This window comes from Mytilus trossulus, chromosome 7 (genome assembly GCF_036588685.1).
Source record: "Mytilus trossulus isolate FHL-02 chromosome 7, PNRI_Mtr1.1.1.hap1, whole genome shotgun sequence".
Classification (NCBI taxonomy): domain Eukaryota; kingdom Metazoa; phylum Mollusca; class Bivalvia; order Mytilida; family Mytilidae; genus Mytilus; species Mytilus trossulus.
This window is the reverse complement of record NC_086379.1, coordinates 57,142,673-57,166,192: the sequence shown is the minus strand read 5'-3', so window position 1 is coordinate 57,166,192 and position 23,520 is coordinate 57,142,673. Positions and strand designations below refer to the sequence as shown.

General features: G+C 34.4%; 1 protein-coding gene across 3 annotated transcripts; it reads right to left on the bottom strand.

Moving 5' to 3' along the window:
* Window positions 1-3,604: 3,604 nt before the first annotated feature.
* Window positions 3,605-22,633, bottom strand: LOC134725389 (ras GTPase-activating protein-binding protein 2-like). Of its 3 annotated transcripts, none has more exons than XM_063589175.1 (12): window positions 22,513-22,633; window positions 19,129-19,244; window positions 18,365-18,446; window positions 12,439-12,540; window positions 11,786-11,969; window positions 11,230-11,314; window positions 10,516-10,700; window positions 9,853-10,033; window positions 9,339-9,514; window positions 8,809-8,882; window positions 7,081-7,140; window positions 3,605-5,986 (listed from the first exon to the last, which is right to left on the bottom strand). In XM_063589175.1, exons 2-12 carry the CDS (start codon window positions 19,221-19,223, stop codon window positions 5,744-5,746), a joined length of 1,467 nt encoding a protein of 488 aa, XP_063445245.1. In that variant the 5' UTR covers window positions 19,224-19,244; window positions 22,513-22,633; the 3' UTR covers window positions 3,605-5,743. The 3 variants fall into 3 exon arrangements, with proteins under 3 accessions (XP_063445245.1, XP_063445244.1, XP_063445246.1); XM_063589174.1 differs by lacking the exon at window positions 22,513-22,633 and adding an exon at window positions 22,168-22,394; XM_063589176.1 differs by lacking the exon at window positions 22,513-22,633 and adding an exon at window positions 22,168-22,394 and having other exon boundaries at window positions 8,824-8,882.
* Between the last annotated feature and the right edge of the window lie 887 nt (window positions 22,634-23,520).

The following is a 23,520-nucleotide window of genomic DNA, read 5'->3' as shown; positions in this document are numbered from 1 at the left end:
AAAGTTTTAGAATAGGATATAAGCATACAAATTCATTTATTTGTATGATATTTTATTTGTATTTTCAGTATAACATGTAGCTGTATATAGATGTAAATAGTGGTTTTTTTTGTTATGGTGGTAGTATTTTATCCTGTTGGAAAGATATTTGTTTGTGGATTTTTCTTGAAGAGAAGGAAATTCATCCACCACCGTTGAATGAATTCATCACTGCTTTGGAATCAGTGAGTATTCTAATCTAATAAATGTCAATTTTCACTGGTAGGTATAATGAATATTATTAAAAATGGAACAATTTGTTCCTAAGTTGAGATTTTTAATAATAGAGTTATACCTACCAGTGAAGGGGCCACCACCATCCCCCAGATGAATTTCGAGATACATGTAAGTGTAGATTGAAGGAACATGACAAAAATCAAAACTGATGAGAATACCTGTATATTTACCTGTAGTGGTGTGTATTACACAGGTAAGGTGATCGGACATCCTAGGGATGTTTTTATTTCTAGATCACCTAGATGTTTGCGATGAGAACTAGTTAACACGAATTATATTCTAATTTAATAAATGTCAATTTTCACTGGTAGGTATAACTCTATTATTAAAAATCTCAACTTGGGAACAAATTGTTCCATTTGAATGGTTCAGTGACTGCTTGAATTTTGTAATGTGAAATACCAGTACTCACTGTATACATAATAATTTTATTTGGTAAATAGTTTCCTTGCATGGTCCAACTCTTCCTCATTTTATGGATCAGTGATCATTAAGTTAAAATGGCCAAGTCTTTAATCTCAGATATTATAAGCAATAGGTCAATGATGTTCATTGTATGGAACGATTTGAAGGTGTACAATTAGGCCATTAGTTTTCTTGTGTGACTTGTATTACATTTGTCAGTTTTATAGCCGACTATGTGGTATGGGCTTTGTTTAAGACCGTAGGTTGACCTATGGTTGTGTATTTCTGTGTCATTTGGTCTTTTGTCTCATTGGCAATCATACCACATCTTATTTTTAACTCACTGAGCTTTTCTCATCACTTAGTGATCGGCTTCGTAAACTTTTACAAAAATCTTCTCTGAAACTACTGGGCCAAATTAAACCAAACTTGGCCAAATTAATCATTGGGGTATCTTGTTTGAAAAATGTGTCCGGTGACTTGGCCAACCAACCAAGATGGCTGCCATGGCTAAAAATAGAAATAGGAGTAAAATGCAGTTTTTGGCTCAAAAACCAAAGCATTTAAAGCAAATCTGACGGGACATGAAATTGTTTATCAGGTGAAGATCTATCTGCCCTGGAATTTTCAGATGAATAGGATAACCAGTTGTTAGGTTGCTGCCCTGAATTGGTTATTTGAAGGAAATTTTGCCGTTTTTTTGTTATTATCTTAATATTATTATAGATAAAGATAAATTGTAAACAGCAATAATGTACAGCAAAGTAAGACCTAAAAATAAGTCAACATGACCAAAATGGTCAATTGACCCCCTAAGGAGTTATTGCCCTTGATAGTCAATTTATAACAATTTTCATAAAATTTGTAAATTTTTACCAACATTTTCCACTGAAACTGGGCCAAGTTCATTATAGATAGAGATAATTATAAGCAGCATATTTTGTAATTTTGTATAATGTTTAGTAAAGTAAGATCTACAAACACATCACCATCACCAAAACACAATTTTGTCATGAATCCATCTGCTTCCTTTGTTTAATATTCACATAGACCAAGGTGACCTACACAGGCTGTTTTGAGCCTCTAGTTATGTCTGTGATTGTTAAGGTGTACATGCCTGCTTGGCATGATTTATCTGAACTTGGCATCATTTTTATGGATCTTTGATAATATCAAGTTTGTGATTCTTGTAGTATAACCTTCATATATATTTAACTAGATACCACAATGATGATTGTGGGAAAGTTTGGTTATATTTGACCCAGTAGTTTCAGAAAAGATATTTGTAAAAGTTATAGACAAAAGATGACTATGGTTGCCAAGTGATGAGCCAGGTTAACTTATGTTGTATTTTATATTGATAGTCCTACAAATAAAGTTTTACATAAAATCAGCATTACCAATCAAATAATCCATGAAAATGAGTTGTTCCTTAAATCCAAGCCAGATAGAAATATACGACTTAAAATTATAACACATGAAATATAGATGACCAATTGCCATATGTACACATAGAAACCATAACTTAATATTGACCAATGAAGCATGCAAATAAGGCCACCTGACAATCACTCCATACATAAAATTGACCCATTGCCTGGGATAATTGAGAGAGATCAAAAACATAAAACACTTTACATTAACCAATTTATAACTATGCAAATAAGGCAAAGATCAGAGTATACCTACTATACAAACAGGTACACCTTTAATACAATTATCCCTTCACCAAATATAGTTGACCTATTACAATTAGTATTTGAAAAACACCAAAAACTAAAGGGGGTAAATAAAACATCAAGTAATGAACCATGCAAATTAGGTCAGTCACATGATACCTGGAAACCTTCCAAACAGAAATGTCAACCTTACAATAATTCCTTTCACCAAATAAAGTTGACCTTTTCCTTATAGTATTTCAGGAAAGGACTTAATTAAGTAAATTTAACCTTGGTCACCTATCAATGAAATAAATTCAAGGTCAGGTGAAGACATGTAGACTTCACATAGATTCCATATGCCCAATAGTTATCCTACTACTTCAAGTGAGAAATTCAGTTCACCAATAAACTGTTTACTAGTATTACTGTAGCAGGGAGTTCTCTTAGAGATTTGTTTTTGTCGTTTGGAATGAATGAACACCCTGCCTCATCCGGTCTTTGTTTTTGTTTGATGTTCTTTAATTTGTATCAATCTGATAGTGTTCTTGTTTTTTAATTTGTTCTCATGATGTGCTGTAACACTAGATTGTGGTTCAGTGGTTATAGTTGTAATATTATCAATTCATCCATATAGAAGTTCAAGATGAAATTCATCCAACTACATTTCATGTCCAGAATGGATGGATTTTAAAAGATGTTAATTTGACGGAAATTAACAGTTTTGTACTTTCTGACGTTCTTAGCTATATTTCTTGTGTGTTTAGTTTACAGGGTAAGATTGTATGAAGACGTGCATGGCCTCTCACAAAGACGGATTACAAATCCAAGATCAGTTTTACTGCAACTCTGTAATGCAACTTGCTTAGTTGAGAATTTCAAATATATCAACTTTTAAGTCTTTTGTTTGGCTTAGCCATGGTTCTCCAATAACATTGTGTATTCAAGGTGATTATGCTATGTGCTAGATGGTAGGGATGTATTAACTCTTTAAAAGTGAGAGTTTTAGCTAGCTATAAAACCAGGTTTAATCTCATTTTTTTTTTTACACAAAAATGCCTGTACCAAGTTAGGAATATGACACTTGTTATCCGCATCCATTTGTTTAATGTGTTGAGGCTTTGGATTTTGCCATTTGATTGGAGACTTTTTATTTCGAATTTTCCTCTGGGTTCTGTATTTTTGTGATTTTACTTTTTTCATTGTGATTCAAAAATAACTGTACAAATCATAAGAATATATTTATATTTATAAAGAAAACACAGTTTTAAAAATCCTAGGAATTTTTCAGTTTTATTTTGAAAACATGTGCAGGGAGACAATACAAATGAAACTTTACAAGTAAATTTGGAACCTATGATGTCATCTGTACATACAATCACAAAGCAGCTATACTGCTGCCATATGGTCATTATTTTATCTAGAGCAATAAGCTAGTAACACCACTTAACTAATTCTCACAGGTAAATGCATAAAAATCAAATAAATGCTAGTTGACACTGGCCAAATATTTAATTTAACTGAAAATTTAAATTGGTTAACTATTATGAATCTACATTTTTAATCTAGTATTAACTGTTAACTTTTTGAAAATCGGTTTCGTAAGCATATAAACATGGGTCTTGATATTTTAGGCAATTTATAACATGAACTACTGATCTTTAAAATACATGTACATGGTTAAATTTATAAATTTTTGCAGAAAACTTTTAAATCCAAATTTGAATGTTAGATGTTAGAAATCTACTTGCTCTAGATAAGTACTATATATATTCATTAAATAATGAGATTTTCAACATGAAAGACTAATGGCATCTGTTTGTTAAACGTAAAAAATATTGTTCCATTTATTGTTTGAAGAAGTCTTTGGCAAACACTGGTATCAGAAAAAACAGCTTATTTGCTGGTAGCACTATGTTACTATCGTAAGTTTTGAGTCTCATAAATAATTTGGGACTGAATATCACACACAGCTACCCTGCTGATAGATGTACAAAACATAAAAAATAGTTATAGGATTCCTGATAAGTATCCCAGTATGTAAAGTAGAACAGAACAAACAAAAACTATTGAGCCAGATTAAGCAATAAACCCGGTACACCCCCAACCCTGCACGTGTTGGGACTAGACAACCAGGAATGTAGCCATTTATACAATAATAAATTACAATAGGTATTAAAATACTGTGAACAGTTAATGATTATTTACATGTGATGTTAGATGGAGGTCAATGACTACTGTTTTATCCAAAGTACCAAATATATGTCTTCATGCTACCTACAGGCCCAACACTCAAAGATTGCAAGATTCCATCAGATCTGAAAGAATTACTATAAAAGACCAATAGAATCTGTACATTTTTAATGAATGTTAGTCCTGTGGCTGCAGGTGTTTATCAAGAGATCTGTTTAATATGTGAACAATACAGTCATATGTTTAAACCATAAAAATATACTTATTAGTATGACTATCTGGTTTAATGTGATATGGAATAAAATTTGTTATCTGAACCTGATTAATATAAAAAGATAAAAAAAAAATCCACCACAAACATTTTATTCAAAAATAAATCAGAATAATATGAATATGGAAGTGTTTGAATCTTTTACATTTCATGTTCTGACATCACACTATTCCATTATCTCAATACACATAAAACTGTACTATTCACAAGAGTATTTTACAGTATCTGCTAAAACCAAGATCTATATAACAATTCTATAACTAAAAACATAAATTATTGCTGCTACAATCATAAGACCTAGTCTCCTGATGTTAAACAGTCATCAGCTGTTCACAGAATTTTTCACCCAATTTCTAGTCCTTTTTCTGTTGTAAACAAGTTATGAACAAACCCATGATTCACTGAATATAAAATTTTGCATAGTTCTTGCTCTGCTATTGAAAAAACTAAACAAAATTGCAACTGAAATTTCTTCATATAAAATGAACAAATAAATAAAAAAAAAATAGAACAGAGAAAAGGATTTACGACAATCTTGATTTACACTTCAATGTCTGCATTGAATACACTTTCAGCAAGTCATACTCTTAGAACACTTAGAAAATATGCAATTCTGTAAATACAAAATAAATGATGGCATTACCAATGTTTGTTTCACCAACTGAGACCCGTTCTGTGCTCACGTATGTACAATAAGTCAATAAATTGGATATAACATTGATGAGACCATTTACAGGAATGATATAAATATATAAAGTCAAGGTCATGGGAACCCCAGCCCAACATTATCATTACAATAATGCATCTTCACGATTCTATAAATAAACACAACCAGTCACAAATATGACTAATCACACAATTAAGTGTAATTTTACTATGTTTTTGTGTGTTGTCAGAATTGCATACCTTCTGTAAGCACCAATGGACAAATTACAAATGTTCATCGCCTAGGGCCTGACATACCCCCTCTACCCCCCATGCTGCCTCTGTCTGACCTAGGACCAGGCCCAGGTCCACCTCCACTGCCTCGAATACCACCACGTCCACCACTACCAAAGCTTGTTCCTCCTCTTCCTCCACCCATTCCTCCTCGTGGTGGGCCTCCTCTTCCACCTCCTAGAGCTCCCCCTCTTGGCTTCTTTTCTTCTACATTAAGTCTGTGTTCACCATTAAATTTGATTGGCTATATAACAAAAAGAATACTACAGTTAGGACTTGCAAATCAATTGTTTCAAAGTTGTAACAATTTGTCTAAATACCTTTGGTACAAGATATTTCATACTTTCTACGGCATACTTTTAAGATCATACATATTTCTTAATCAAACCTTCTTGTAATTTACAATCTATTTAAATACAACCTCCCAAGTTTTGTACATTTTCTCATGTTCGTTGGACCCCAATTTCTTTAAAAATCTTATGTATTCTTGTGAGTATAGAGGAAGTGAAGATTGCTTTTAAATTAATTGAATTGTAAAATTAAATTATTTTGTAATTTAGTGTTTTAACTGGAATTCCATTTTATTTCATGACATTATGTACTTTCAAAGATAGTATCACAACGCAAAGAAAGAAACCACAAATTACTTTGGACTGTAAAGACTTTGTGAGACAAGACAATGCCACTACAGTTCGTTTTTGTTAATGGAATTGGGAAAATTGCACTAATATCGAAAGACCAAGTTCACAAATTCTGTTTATCTTAAAACTTTCTATAGTAAAAAAAAATCCAGTCAGAAAAGAATCATGCTATGGAATCTTAGATAGTCAAGACTTTTCTGCATTTTCTTGAATTTCAATGGACATTCCTCATTTAGAATGACTGTAAAAAAAAAAACTCCTATCAGGCTTTTTTCTTGTAAATTAAGCAATTATATTGGCAATAGTGTGAATTAAGTTATTTCCCTTTGTTCATAAAATAGTTAGATATAACATTTTTTGCAATTTGTGCAACAATTTATATTCTTGTACAATTAATGCAATAAATTGCTGGATTTTACTACGGATAAAATGTTAAGTATGTACCCACAAAAGTGGTGTGCATGAAATATAGTAACACAGCCAGTGCTCCTAAAAATAACTTGCCCATTCTATAACTATGCTTCACTTTTTCCAAACTGATTTACTCGAGTGCACATGAATTTGAAGATATGGAAAACTACAAATTGCTCAATAATGAATTTCTACAGTATATTCAAGAAAATGCAATATTCTGAAATGTTGGGAAAAACCCGGTGTTTACCATTTTGATATTATAAACATTACATATATTACCTACCTTTTGACTAAGAATACTTTGAACTGGCTCTGGACTATCAAATATCACAAATCCAAAATTCTATAATAACCAGAAATATGATTAGCTATCCTGAAAATCTAATTTATCACCAATCAACAATTAACTGAAACATTTTAAATTGAAATAGAAATCCCATTGGCTTTTTTTCTCTCTCAAATTTAACTCTTTAGTAACAATTACATTATTTATCTTTAAAACTGAACACTTCATGAGATAACATTAAAAACAAATCAAAATAATGAAATTGTCATGGAAAGTAAATGTAAAATAAATTATATCAAAATAAGGTCATATAAAATTAATTCTCTGGATCTTAAGATCGCTAGTATCGCAGTATTTTAAGTATCTATATGACTTTTATTTATTACGAAAAATCAGTTGTTTTTTTATAATTTTAATTCAAAATGACAATTCTGGAGAATGGAAGCTCAAATACATCAAAATTCAGAGCATCTAAATTTACAGTTTAGATAACAAGAGTTATCCCTAATGTGAAATTCCAACAAGCAGTTGTGATTGTAATTTGCATTATCACCATTTTTATGAATTTTTCCTTTGATCTTGCTGAATTGATCTCAGATGAGTCGAGTGATATGAAAATGATCGCTAGAAACTAAGGAACACATGCCATTGTCAAGGAAATTAACAACGTCTTCATAGGTAAAATAGTGATAAATAGATTATCATTGGTCATCTCAATTCGATTGCTATTCTCACTTTCACGGTATTGACAAGAAAATCAATCTCGTTGAGATACCCAATGATAATCTATAATTCCAGGGAGTCATTTCACAATATAAATACCTGAGAACCAGAGAATTAACTTTATATGACCTGACACATAAATGATGATGATGAATGAATGGACTGAAGGGAAGTGGTCGAAAATAAAAAGCAAAATGATCAGATATTCATTCTTTCAACATCTAATATAGCAAATACTTTGATCAATTTCTCTACTACTGTGAAAGTACTTTTATTCATGGGTACCAATTTTCATGGTTTTCGTGGATGACTTTATCCACGAATTTAAGTGTCCAACGAAATAAAACAACCTTTGTCCAAATCAAGACATATAAAGATCCCCATTCATGCCATGTATTGTGTTTCACAACTGATATGCTCTAGTTCGTATATTGAATATGGCCGAACTGAGAATACTACAATACATGTAGTAGTCACAGGGCAAATGTACTATAACTACAACTGCAGGCAGGATTGTACCCATTAAATCTTTAAAAACGTAAACTGTCCAACCTTTGACCTTTTAATTCTGATAAAATAATACTTTTGATCAATGAAAGTCAGATTCCCGGCATTAATATTCTATTATAAAGTGTTTATTTCATAAATTGTCGTAGGTATTATAAAAAATAATTGCATGCTGGGCTTGCTTTTGATAACTGTTTTACAATTCAAGATTCAAGAATTAAAAGTGGGCAAACCAGGAGTAAACCATTGTAACTTTCCTTTCTAACGCGTTAATTTTTTCATATTTCTTTTTCAAGAAAACTTAAATCTATGAATTTAAAGACCCACAAACATGTAAATGTTGCTCAAACCACGAAAAATAATACCCACAAATGTAAGTACTTTCACAGTATTTCCATTTATATGTATGACAGACATTGTATGCATCAATACACCATTGTTTAAAGACTGGAATGGATTGGGCTGGAGGTAATGAAGTATAATAATGTGATGTACCTTCTGGTTACTTACAGGAAGTTTTCCACCACTACTTTTGGTATTAATACGTAATTCTACAACATGACCGAATTCTGAAACAAGAGGTATATGTTATAATATACAATGATTAAAAAGTGTCAAAACATTAAGTTTACAATGCTAGATCTAAATGAGAAAATTTTGAAATACACAATGTACTTTCCAGATTACTGATGGTTATGATAGAAGAAAAGAGATTTGATAGCAACATTTATACAAACCCAAATCATGAATAATATTTATTTTGACAATTCTATATAATTCTTAGAAGATTTTGCAAGAAAAACACAAATACTATTTGATAAGACCCCACACAATAATTCTGGAACAGCCTTATAGTAGGTCCATCATAATCTGATAATATTTATATTTTTAAGTCAAGGAAGGGATATAAAACCATTGATTATATATAGTTCTGACATCAGTATCTTGACAAAGTAATCAAGATTCTGATTCTGTTTATGACACTTGCCAAGTAAGGAAATGAACTGAATCTTATAACAACTTACTTGTGAAAAATTCCTCTAATTCTTTTTCAGTTATATTATGCGGTAAGTTCCCAACAAACAATTGATGACTGTCTGGGTAACGAGATCTTGGACGCCCACTTTGACTATCACTATCACCATCATCACGTGACATGCTGACTCTTTCTCTCTCTCTTGGTCGATTATCTCTAGTTGGCCTGAAATTCAAAGTTAAAATATATTTAATGATAACAGTATAAACTGGAGCTATCAAACTCTGCATAAATGATTCATACAATCATTAATAAATGACTGAGCTGCTCCCTTCAACCTGTACATTTTTTTTTCATGATTTAAAATTAATTCTTCTTCTCAAAGTATCATTTAAATTAATACTGGGAAAATCTGTATAGCCCTAAATAATATTAATTCTGAAGAAGACATATTTTTTTTTAAATCTTTACATATAAGAAACAATAATGTTCCCTGCATCCTTAAATTGTAACACTTGATCCTTAAATCCAAGATAAAACACTGAACTAAATAAAAGTTGTACCTTGTTTGTCTCTGTGGTTGTGGTCCTGAACCAGGTGCTGAAGCTCCAATGTCTGTCTTCTCCTGTCGGTTTGGTATAGATTGTGGAACTTTACCAAATGGAGGGGATGTAGTATTTGACGGTACAGAGCTTGATGTAGCATTCTTACTGGCAATACCAGCCCAGGAGAAAGTCTTTGTTTCTGTTAAGCAAATAAGTAAATATTTAAAAATCAAGTACACATTTACAACTGACAATGCTCTCAGGGGTTTTAATGATTATAAATTTGGAAAAAAAACAGGATTCTGTTCAAGTTTTTGTATAGCCAATAAATACTATTTATAATACGACTGGTATAAAAAAATAAGTTCATCTATAATTATGGACAAAGGAAGATAACACCAATTTTAAAACTTAATTTAACAATGATAACATTGATATTGTAAAAAAGATCAGATTCATGTGCCATGAATGACTTCTTGTATGGTTCAACACATACACATCTTTAGTAATTTGAATATAAATAATTGTTTGTTGTTGAATTCTGTAAATTCTCTTTTTAGAGTGATAAAACTACAATCTGTTTTCAAAAATAAGCTAATTTGTTTGACTTCTAAACAGGAAAACAACAGAATAATGTGGGAGAAATACAAACAACATAAAAGTGAGAGAAGATGTTTATACCCATAAATTGGATGGTCATTTGTCCGGATGGATCAGGTTCAACATCTTCTGTCTGTGTTTCTAATGTTTCCTCTTCCTTCAGGTCAAATATTTCCTCTGTTTGTGTGTTGATGGGTTCTTCTTTCACATCTTCCTCTTCAGGAGATGGTGATGGGGTATCAACTCGATCATCATGTGTGCCATTGCTGTAATAAACAAATAAAAATATTGTTCAAGAACTTTTTAGGGGGATTTTAATCATTTTCTCAAGATGCTTAGATTAAAATTGTGTCCACAACTTTCACTTGAGAGAAAATTTTGGGACAAAAACCATAATTAATTTATAGTGGGAATGTCTACATCTGGATTCCTGCCATGTTCCTCGGACATGGAAGTGGGATGGAAGGAAGTGGAAATGATGGGGGTTGAAATGTTTTTGACATCTGTTGTTTATGGTTGTACGTATAGATATTCAAAGAAAGTATGTTGGTATGAGTTTTGAAATTATTCCTACTCGCACATATCTATCATGTCTATTTAATTGAATATTCTTCAGAACTGTTCATGGTCTTCTTGATATTCAACATTTTTCATAATTTTGTGTATTTTGTTGATGCTCAACTTGTAACTTTTGTTTGCCTTTCTTCTATAAAGAAAAAAAATTACTTGCTGAATCACTAAAAATGTAATTTGAACACTTAAGTTATTCATATGCAATTTTCATTCATTAATTACCTTAATTGTGGACTGGCATCAAAGAACTGTTGTACAGGTTCCTGACTATGATCCTGGGTTAGATCAACTGGGTCTAAGTCAGAATCTATAATAAAAATTTATAATGATTAATGTCAATGCTCATTATACCTTATTTACATTTAAAGAAGTATTCATAACATGTTGGAAAAAAAATTAAAATTTCTGTGATCATGGTAAGGAAATTAAAGAATAGACATATGGACAATAAAATGACTGAAATATCATGATCCTTTTTTTAAAAGGCAATAACAAACTTGACACATGTTCATTGTTTCAAGCAAGATGCCTGCCGTTTTGTAGTTCAATGATTTAAATTCGATATAAGTCCTTTACCAGTTCTCTTCACTCCAAAACCATAGTTCTCCAAAGATTGCAGAATCAACTAGCAATAAAACTTGAAAATTGTTTTCTGTGGCATAATTCTTTGTTTGGTAAGTGAAAAACAAATATATGTGCCCATAGACAATTACTTAATGCTCATTTTTTCTCAAGACCTTCCTCAATATCCTCTACTCTTTATGGAAATATTACTAACCAATTTCATCACCAAGGCCCTCTTCAAGATTTTCCATATCACTATCATTATCATGGAATACTTCATCCTGGTACCGGAAAATATCATTATGGACATAATATTTCTTTGGTGACTGTGGTGCTAGAACAAATGTCTGCATGAATCTCCTCATTGGCTGACCGCTATTTGATAGCTCTCCTGTAACCTGAGTCAATAATAATGGATGTCAGTTTTGTCTGAACTCCTTTCAGAATAAAATTTCTGATTTGTTTGTTCAATCTTTGAAGATGATAGAAATAAGAAGGTGTGGTATGAGTGCCAAAGAGACAACTCTCTATCCAAGTCAAAATTTCTTTTTTTCATTTTAGAATGTGGACTGGATTCATAATTAGATCTATATTCATAGAGCATTAACATTCAAATATCACTTAAAATATAAACATTGTCTTTGAAACATAAAATTAAGTACATTTCTACTATCATTTTTATCCAAAAAAAATTAAAGCCCAGAGGACAAGAATAAATCTAAACTCAACACAAAAAGGCTACTACTACTTTAACTGATAAACAGGTGTTCAACTGTGATTGAAATGGAATTAAAAGAACTGAAACTCTGGATCAATGCAAAAGCTGCCAAAAGATAAAACTGTGAGTTTTCTATGTCAACTACTTACCTGGACAACAACTGCATTACCGACAGTAGCTTGGCTGTCAACCTGTCGGATCTTGGCATGGCAATCTCTGAAGTTTAAAGACATTATCTTTTTGTGTATTTCCTGCAAAACAAACCAGTATTAGTTCAAAAAGTGCACAAGTTTAATTTAATCAAGTGGAAAGATACACATTGAAGTAAAATTTTAAATTAGGAGTTATCCTCCTTTGTTCATAATTCTAGCTAATATTGGTGCAGATTGAGTGTAGGCATGCACAACTTGATGTAATTTATAACTAATCATTTACTAATATACTGTGTATTCATTTCAGGTATCAGTCATCCTTATTATTAAAGCTATAAACCTAGGAAGATGTTGACTCTCATTTATGACTGATACTCAACTAACAGCTTAACCACAGTGAATTTACAATGCCAGTTCTACAGTGCCCTATTGACGGCTGTAATTGGAAATCTCAGGACCTGGATGAAGCATTTGCTGCTGCTCTAACCACTGCTCTACAGATTCATGACAGAACCGTCCACCCACCTCTGGCTCAACCGTCAACGCACAAGTTAAAATTAGACCCACCGTCTATAGCCACAGGATGTGATCCAGATCAATGGTCTGCATTCACCAGACAGTGGAAGATGTATAAAACAGGGATGGCGATCACAGACAATGTCTTGCCTACAGCCCTTTTCTACTGCTGTGACACTAATCTGCGTACAGATATTATGCGTGACCTTCAAGGTGATGTTGCTAGTATGCTAGAGACAGATCTTTTAAAGGCAATCAAAAGGCTGGCTGTCAAAGAAGAAAGCACACTAGTCCAACGCATAAAATTGAACAGGATGACTCAATCACCTGGTTCAAATATCAGAACTTTTTTGGCCAGTCTCAGAGGCCAAGCATCACTGTGCCAGTATAAAGCAACGTGTAAAGAATTAGGTTGCAACCATATATTTGACTATAGTGATGAGATTATAAAAGACAATTTAGTAAGAGGTATTGCAGACCCAGAAATTATGTCTGACCTGCTAGGTGACTCCAAGACAGATAGAACATTAGAAGAGACTGTGTCATTTATTGCTCAGAAAGAGCAGGGTAAAGTCACAAGGAGTGCAGTAGGAGATTCAGCTAGTGCTATGAGTGCCACATGTAATACTCAGAAGCGACCGCAAGCAGCTGGAGCCAAATGTTGGGCTTGTGGTGGTCCTGCTCATGGACAGAGGAATGATCGCAAGGCCAGGTCTAGATTCTGTGAAGCTTGGACATTCACATGTTCTAAATGTACAGTCAAAGGTCATTACACCAAATCTTGCAGCAAGTGCACTACCTGTGGCGTATGGGGCCACCGTGATGCATCTTCTAGAATCTGCACTCAAGGTAAGGGCCACAGGAACGTGTCCAATCAAGGGAAATCAACTAAAGATCAAGAACAAGAACAAGTTGGTTATATCTATGAGCAGCTGTGCACTACATCTGAACAGACGAACCAAGTATCACGTCTTGAACATCACATATTTGATGGACACTGGGTGGCTAGACCCTCAAAACCCCACCCAATGCTCCTGGTGAACATGACACCCCTACCTGAGGACCATTCATCGTTTGGACATCCCATTCAAGACACTTCTCAGCTTAAGACAATCACTATGTCCATGGTGGCTGATACAGGATGCCAGAGTTCAATCATACCTTTACAATCTGCAAACAGTCTTGGCATAACAGAAAAGGATCTCCTTCCAGTAACACTTGTGATGCGTGGAGCTATAAAGGAAGACCTCGGTGTAATTGGAGCAGTCGCAGTAAGTGTTACTACAAAAGACACTACTAGCAGTGCCATGTCAACACGTTTATTGTGTTATGTCTCTGATACCATGGAAAGAGCTTTCATTTGCAGAGAAGCACTCATATCTCTGGGAATTATTCACACCAACTTTCCTAATGTATCAACAGTCACATCTCCAAACATTGCTGCATCTATGGAAAGCTCTGAAGATGTAACCTGCTCTTGTCCTAGACGTCGACCTTCACCACCACCTATTCCCACATCTTTACCACCCCGTCTGAAGGCCACAGAGGAACATGTAGAGTCACTAAAAGAGTGGCTTCTTGATTACTATGGTGCTACAACATTTAATGTATGTGAACATCAACCTCTACCACTTATGAATTGTGAGCCTCTTCAACTCCATGTTGATCCTAATGCCACACCCGTAGCTGTCCACAAACCAGCACTTGTTCCTATCCATTGGCAGGATAAAGTTTATGCTGATCTTGAGAGGGATGTTCGCATTGGTGTACTGGAACAAGTAAGTCAAAACACACCTACAACTTGGTGCTCAAGAATGGTTGTAACCAGCAAGTCGGATGGCACTCCAAGGCGGACAGTAGACCTACAACCACAAAATCGACATTCTGTTCGGCAAACACATCATGTTCCAAGTCCTTTTCATCTAGCTGACCGTGTCCCTCAAGGTATGAAAAAAACAGTGACAGACGCTTGGAATGGGTACCACTCAGTGCCTATTCGTGAAGAAGATCGCCATTTCACAACATTCATCACACCATGGGGGCGCTACAGGTACAAGGTTGCTCCACAGGGATTTATGGCCAGCGGTGACGCTTACAATCAACGATTTGATGCTATAATATCAAACTTCAACGACAAGGTAAAATGTGTGGATGACACATGTATGTGGGCGAACTCCATTGAAGCAGCATTTTTTCAGGCATGTGAATGGTTCGACCTGTGTGCTCGTAACGGCATTACATTAAACCCAAAGAAGTTTCAATTTGCTCAAGACACTGTCAATTTTGCAGGACTTACAATCACCCCAACAAACATACGACCAAGTACTAAGTTCCTAGATGCAATTAGCAACTTCCCAACACCAACTGACATTACTGGTGCAAGAGCTTGGTTTGGGCTCATAAACCAAGGAGCATATGCATTTGCAATGGCAAGACAAATGAAACCTTTTCGTGCTCTATTGAAACCATCCACCACATTCTGCTGGACAAATGAATTAGACGAAGTATTTCACAAGTCAAAAGAGATCATTATCCAGGAGATGAAGGAAGGTGTTCGTCTTTTTGACCCTGCTCGTATGACATGCCTAGCTACCGACTGGTCTGTTGACGGAATTGGATTCTTTTTGATGCAGAAGTACTGTCAGTGCTCAAGTAAAACTCCTACCTGCTGTAATGACGGTTGGAAACTATGTCTAGTTGGCAGCAGATTCACACATCCAGCAGAAAGTAGATATGCTCCTATTGAAGGTGAGGCCTTGGCTGTTGTGTATGCACTTCACCAAACACGCTACTATGTTCTTGGCTGCAAAGACCTTCTTGTTGCAACTGACCACAAGCCACTACTACAGATTCTGAACGATCGATCACTCACAGACATCGACAACAGGCGACTTCTCAACCTCAAAGAGAAAACTTTAGGGTACAGATTTACAATTCTTCATGTACCAGGCAGAAAGAACCTTGGGCCAGATGCAGCGTCACGGTATCCTGTTGGACCACCAGATCGTCTGAACTTACCTGGTGAAGCACCTGAACTTGATTCCCTAGTTAACATGACTGCTCATTATCATTCAGATACACTTACCAGTCTATGTCTACATACAGAGGATAATGATACAGCTAATGACGCCTCCACAGTCGCTGCTGCCACTTGTGCCTTGAATGCTGTTATCACAGTTGTTACTTGGAACATGGTTCGTGAGGCCACTGCATCAGACCCTACATTTGTAAATCTAATCAGGCAGCTGGAAGCAGGGTTCCCAGAAGACCACAAGGAGCTACCAACAGACTTGCGTCCTTACCATCGCTTTGCATCCAGTTTATGCACCGTGGATGGTGTAGTTCTTATGGGCCAACGAATTGTTATACCTCCAGCTCTTCGCAAACCAGTACTCAATGCTTTACATGCAGCCCACCAAGGAGTCAGCGCTATGCGTGCGAGGGCCATGGACTCTGTATATTGGCCTGAGATCACAGTAGATATTGCCCAGGTGAGAGACCAATGTGTTCACTGCCATCAGATGGCTAAGTCAAACCCTATGCAGCCACCATCTGATATAACACCTCCAGATTATCCATTCCAGATGATTTGCAGTGACTACTTCACATATAACAGTAATGACTATGTAGTTATTGTTGACAGGTATTCAAACTGGCCAATGGTATACAAGTCTGAATCAGGTGCCGAAGGACTTGTCAAGAGACTTCGTGAGACGTTCGTGACATTTGGAATCCCAGAAGAATTGACGTCTGATGGAGGTCCACAGTTCACAGCAGGGAAGACTCAAGAGTTTTTAAAGGCCTGGGGAGTTCGTCATAGACTTTCATCAGTTGCAAACCCACACGCTAACTGCAGGGCTGAGATAGCGGTAAAAACAGTAAAACGCATGCTGGTGGACAACATTACTGCTGTTGGATCTCTGGATGTTGACAAATTCCAGAGAGCCTTACTAATGTACAGAAATTCTATTGACCCAGAGACAAAAGCATCACCAGCATTGATTCTGTTTGGACGACCCATTCGTGATGCCATTCCCATACTGATGGGTAGATATTCTCCACATGGAACATGGACTGAGTTAACGTCTCACCGAGAGATGGCTCTTGCCAAACGTCATTCAAGGGAACATGAACGGTGGAATGAACACACTCATCACCTGCCAACACTACAGGTTGGAGATCATGTATACATACAGAACTTGGTAGGCAACCATCCCAGAAGATGGGAACGTACAGGAACAGTTGTTGAAGTACGCCAATACCACCAGTATGTTATACGTGTAGATGGCACAGGCCGAGTAACTATCCGCAACCGCCAACACCTTCGAAAGTTCACTCCTTTTCAAACCAACCAAACACATGGTACTTTGATGGCACCTACTGCAGTTCAACATCCAGAAGTGATCTTGAGCTCTCCATCTACACTCAAGACAACACAGCCACAAGTACCCAAGATTCCAGTGTCTTTATCACCAACAAGAATCTTAAGTCAACCAGCTGCATTGAATGAGACACCAATTATAGTCCCTACTCAAAAACAGGGTACACAGACTCAGACAATTCAACAGCCTTCACAAATAGATTTGGACCAGTCATTCCACCAGACCCCTGAACCAGATGTACCTTCAATGTCTAGAGTACCACGTGCTCTATCCCGTCTTCAGCCACATAATAAAGCTGGAGAAAAGGAACTATTGACACCACGAAGACCGAGCCGCCGCAACACAACAGAACATAATATTGATGAATCAGGAACTGATTAATGAGATATGCAAAGACATTTATAATGTGAATCTAGAGACTTTGCGTTTAAAATTGTGAAAGGACACCATACACTTAAAATTGTGAAAGGACACTATATGTTTCAAATTGTGAAAGGACACCATACGTTTAAAATTGTGAAAGGACACCATACATTTAAAATTGTGAAAGGACACCATACGATTAATCTTGTTCGCTTCCGGATGACTTTAACAGAACATTCCTGAAGATCTATTTTCTAATAGACTTGACTTGGTTTAAGTTTTTTTTTTCGTATACAAAAAACTTGTCCCCCGGGGAGGAGATAACTAATCATTTACTAATATACTGTGTATTCATTTCAGGTATCAGTCATCCTTATTATTAAAGCTATAAACCTAGGAAGATGTTGACTCTCATTTAATTTAAAATAATATTGTTATATCACATGGTAACACACAAACACATACACTTTGTTAAAGTTAGCACCTGACTCAAATAAGGGGTTCAGCATACATGAGCTAATAATGTTGATCTGTGAAAAAAAATGCTATTGACAATTTACTGAATGTTTTACAATAACTATTTTAATACTCAAATAGATCTGACAAAATCTTTATCCATGCAACATCAATTAAACCCCAATGATCATAAATATATAACTCACAGCTTGTCCCATGACAGGTGGTTGTTCTTCTCCTGGTTTTTCAACACCTCCATGAACAAAACTAGAATTGTGACTGTAGAATCTGTAAAATACAATGCATATAAACTGTTAACAGAGATATGTTCCTTTTTTTTTTTTATTCAAAATGTTGAAATTAATTGCAAGAATGCGGAATTATTACATAGTTGAACCGTATCCGATTCGTGATTCTTATATTTATAAATGGCGGACAAAATTTACAAAAACAAACGTTGTTTGGCAAGCAATTTGTAAAGGAATATGACGTATTTGATCCTACAAATGGATAAAACATTGATAAAAGGCAATTTGCAACACGTTCTAATGAAGCAAAGAAATTATTTTGTGTAAAATCAGAATGATTTGTACGTTCTCAAGTAACAAATACCAGTATTGAAAGGAAGTATTTCATACAAAGTTATTAATCTTAAATAACATTCCATCAACCTGCAAATATTTATAGTCAATGCTTTTGTCACGTTTGTGAAGAAGGAAATTGTTTGTTTTTAATTATAGGATGTTTGACATTGTAATTGTCATCGACTGATATTTTTTGTAATTATTTGTTTGACTGGGCATATAAAACGCAAACGGTAAACAGACCAGAAGTTGATAAGCTAAAAGTTCAGAAAATTTAACGACAATCGATTATCCACATCGCCAGGCCCAACCAACTGATTTCTGACTTATTCCGATCATTGGAACAACACTAGCCATTTGACATGATTTCTACTTTGGATATTTACCTGTGAAGATGCAGTGGGGCCTCGTTTAGCAAGGTATAATATTGCCTAACGAATTCGCGGCCAACGCACTGTGGACTTGGGGTTTCCATAACCATGACTTTGTATTATCAAGTAATCTGAAAGATATAATTTATAATATTAAGTATATTTTTTCATTATTTCAGGTCTCTTTCATTTGATTTTTCTGACATAACCTTAACACTATTTTCCTAATGCAGCTTAATATTACTACACCTACAATAATATTAGGAAAATGTTAGGCCATAATAAATAATAGGTTTGTTTGCCCAAACGCTACCTACCCAGAAAAAAGCTGCCTACTCAAAATTCTTTTATTGTCCTGATTTGAAGAAGTTTTTTTATAATCAAATAGGCATGAAGACTAATAAACATCTGATACTTCAATTTCTTTTTTAGAAAAAAAAAAAGAAAATGCCTACCTACCTACCCACTGTCTCAACCTTGGGTAGGGTTTGGGCAAACCAAAATATTTTTAAGTGTGGCCTTATCAAAGAATAAATTATAAATGTTGCTGTACTTCTATAATTTCATTGTCATATATTTTTGTTCCTACTAGTAGTCTTAGTTTAAACATATTTATTTATAGTGGATTGGGAAACAAGTTTTGCAAGGCCACGTTTTTTTAATTTGTTGGTTTACGGATTTTCTACATGAAAAGTCGAGTCGGTCGGTCGGAAAAAAAAAGAAAAAAAAAAGATCTTTCAAGACAGAAAACTGATATGCAAAATAAAAATATATTTCATCTTTCTAATAATATGTATGTCATACTATTTTGTCATCGTTCTTGAATTTTAGTTTGATAAATTATTGCTCAGCTGTAAACATTGCATGCCATTGTCTAATAATTTCCCGTAATTTCCCGTTAAAAAAAGGGGGGTACACGGACAAAGACGAAATTAAATCGTCATTTCACAAACAAGAAAAACAGATTCACGTCAGTTAGTTGACTTAGCTTTTAATCAAAACTTGGTGAAAAATAATAAGCACGAAATCTGTCATTCAGATGAAGAAAAAAAAAGTAAAAACGTCGTACAAAATGTTGCAACACACGTGGAAAAAACGTAATAGACTCGTCCACTGGAAAAACGAGAATATCAGATTAAATAATCTGTTGTCATGCATTCCCGTTTTTTATCCAAATGGGCGATATTTTTTTAATATTTATGAAACAAGAAAATATCAAATGATTTGTTAAAATTCAGTACTTTAACTTGATGTCTTGAACTTCCACCTATCCACATTTGGACAAGTCTATTTCTATGAGAACATGCATCTTACGGACTGGTGACAAATAAGGGAAACGAACTTATTGTGTAATTGGTTTAAACACAGGTTTCGTTCCGCAAAATTATTTGCGCAAACAACATTTCAAGGTCATTAAAAATTGATTTGTCTATTTTTTGAAACGTAAACTGGAAGTTTCATTTTTTCACAACAGAAAGTGTCATCACTTCTGTTAGTGATTAATGCATTTCATTTCATTAAAAAAGGATATTTTAATTATTTTTCAGGGATAATGCATTTGTTAGGGTCAGCGAGAATAAAAAAAAGCCTGAAAATTCGATTTTATTTTTATTCTCGAAATCGGAAAAATCGGGTCGGCCGATCCGTAAACCAACAAATTAAAAAATCCTGGCCCAACTTCTATTAATCCTTTCCACTTAGAGGATGCGAGTGCTGCCTTGTAGCGGCATTAGCCTGCCTTTTTTTCGAAAATCTACAAGGGTGTCTTTAACATGCAAGAGATATGGCTCTCTCTTAACACTAGTCAGCTGTTTATCATCCCCTTCGGACAGACCATCATCGTTTCCTCAAGACCATACCTGCAAATAGTGTCAAGGGAGAGTAGAAAAGTGTTCCTTCTATGAACTTGAACTGTGAATCATTTGCAAAAAGTTGCAAACATGAAGGCACATAAACATGAATGAACCATTTTTAAATTAAAAAAAATCATAATTAGTTATGCCTGTTGAACCCAGTATTGTCACTATAGGTTAAACAAGACATCACTGAACAATACACCACTTCCTCGAATGTCTTATATATCAGAAAAGATCATCAATTTTTCATGCCTTCATGATGTCGTTAACCAGTAGTATCCCTGTCTAACCAAAAGTTCAAGCACTTTCGGAATCGCCATTCTGCAGGGAAATCTGTTTATAATTGATGTTTCCAAATACAGGATTTTCATTTCTGTACAACTTAGGGAAGGTGACCAACTTATTAAATTTCCCAAATATTTAAAAGAGGGACAAAAGATACCAAAGGGACAGTCAAACTCATAAATCTAAAACAAACTGACAACGCCATGGCTAAAAATGAAAAAGACAAAGAAACCAACAATAGTACACATCATCGTCACATGACACAACATAGAAAACTAAAGCATAAACCCCATGAACCCCACCAAAAACTAGTTTAACTTATAAGTTACAACTATAAGATCAACCTTTGTTCGCCTCATCCCTCCATATATGTTGGAAGTGACAATGTCTAGTTTGGTTACTACCTTATCCTGAAATATACTTTTTTCCCTTATATTAATATACATTATTGGCATCAGAATGTTCTGGAAAATGCACCAAATTATGTGAAAGTAACTATCCAACAAAATAAAAGTTAAATGGGAAAATTAATTTCAAAATAATCTCTAAACAAAACAAGAGAAGACTTAATTAAATCAATTTCAGTCGGCATAAAACTGTTTTTTATATATAAGATATACCTTTAATAAAATTAAATTTGTAGTTTCATGGAAACACTACAACAAAATAATTTGTATCATGCCAATAAACCACAAAATTCTGTTAAAGAATTTCTCCAAATCTGACAATAAAGTTTTTACTTATTTATTTCAATGGATCAAGGATATATTACAAAAAAGGAATATACATTCAACCGCTAACAAGATGTATATCTGAAAGTGAAAATAATCACGGAAGCCATGTCTGAACACACGAGGAAAAATACCGGTTCATAATTTCACTGTAAAATATCAAATTTTTGACGTAAACTTACCTCAAAAATGGTGAATTTTGGGTGATATGTGAATAAAATATTTACAAATACATTAGAATACTAAATATATGGATCTTAAAATGATAAAATATTGGATTTGACGTCCGTAAAAACTACGAAGAATTGCACATGCAGTGTGCGCAGTGAGTCCTAAATTTGTCAAAATTTGCGCACATAACGGGGACACCCTGTGTGCCAAATTGTATCCCCCAAATCGGAATAACTATGGTCAAAATTTCAATTTCTTCAAAGAACATACACTATTTTGTCATTTTAAACTTAAAATTCCTATTTAAAAAGTATAGTTCGCTTCTAAAAACTCAAAAACGACCACCGAAGTCTTACCTTTAACCTTCAATGAGAATGCATTTCTTTGTTTCTCTGCTAATAAGGATCGGAATGGGCACATAAAAAATAAAATCAGATTTAAAGAACGGTTTACATAGCGAAATTCCTGTAGTAACAAATCAGGTTATAAGATGGATAGCTTCATACTCTGACTTCTGATTTTGTTATTTGATAAAAGATCATAAAGGGCTGTCTGTTTTTAAAATTTCCTGCAGTTAGGTATTTTTGTTATTTCACTTTTTTGTACCTTCAAGTTGACGAATATCAGAGACATATTATAAGAATTGTACTACGTCTGACTCTCTGCAAATATCAAGGAGGGGGGATAGGCTCAGAGGTCCTGATCCCGAAATCCCGGGCTTAAAAACACGTTATCCCGAAATCCCGGATTTAAAAACACAAAATCCCGAGGTCCCGAAATTCAAACTTTTAAAATACTAAACCTAACGCGCAATTTTGATTATTTCACTTTTTGAAAGTTTGATTTTTTAAATGTTTGCTTAAAATATCAAAACAGAAAAGGGGCAATAAGAGGGATACCTGTAAAAAGCGAAACGAAATAAAAGCGGAACGAAACGAAACAATATGAATAAAAAACATACTGATACTTAAAAGTTTATGTATGAAATAAAACGGACATTTGTAAGCGGTGAAAAATTGGATGACAAAATTAATATTTCTTAAAAGAAGATAATCTATTTAAAAAACAGACGTACGGCTCTGATATTGACCATTTTACCTTCTGGTTTTATGATACTGAATGATGGTGTCCTAATTAAGGTTCTGCTAGTCCACAGCGTGGGAGGTTTTTAATATAATCTTATTTACGCTGAAATTAAGACGGTACTAAGATCCAATATCAGCAAATTGGAACCAAGATACTGTTACAAGGTATCTACAAAAACTCATCATAGATGGATACCAGAATATAAATTCTGCCGGTTTTTGCGCCAGACGCGCGTTTCGTCTACAGAAGACTTATCATTGACACTCGAACCGAATGAA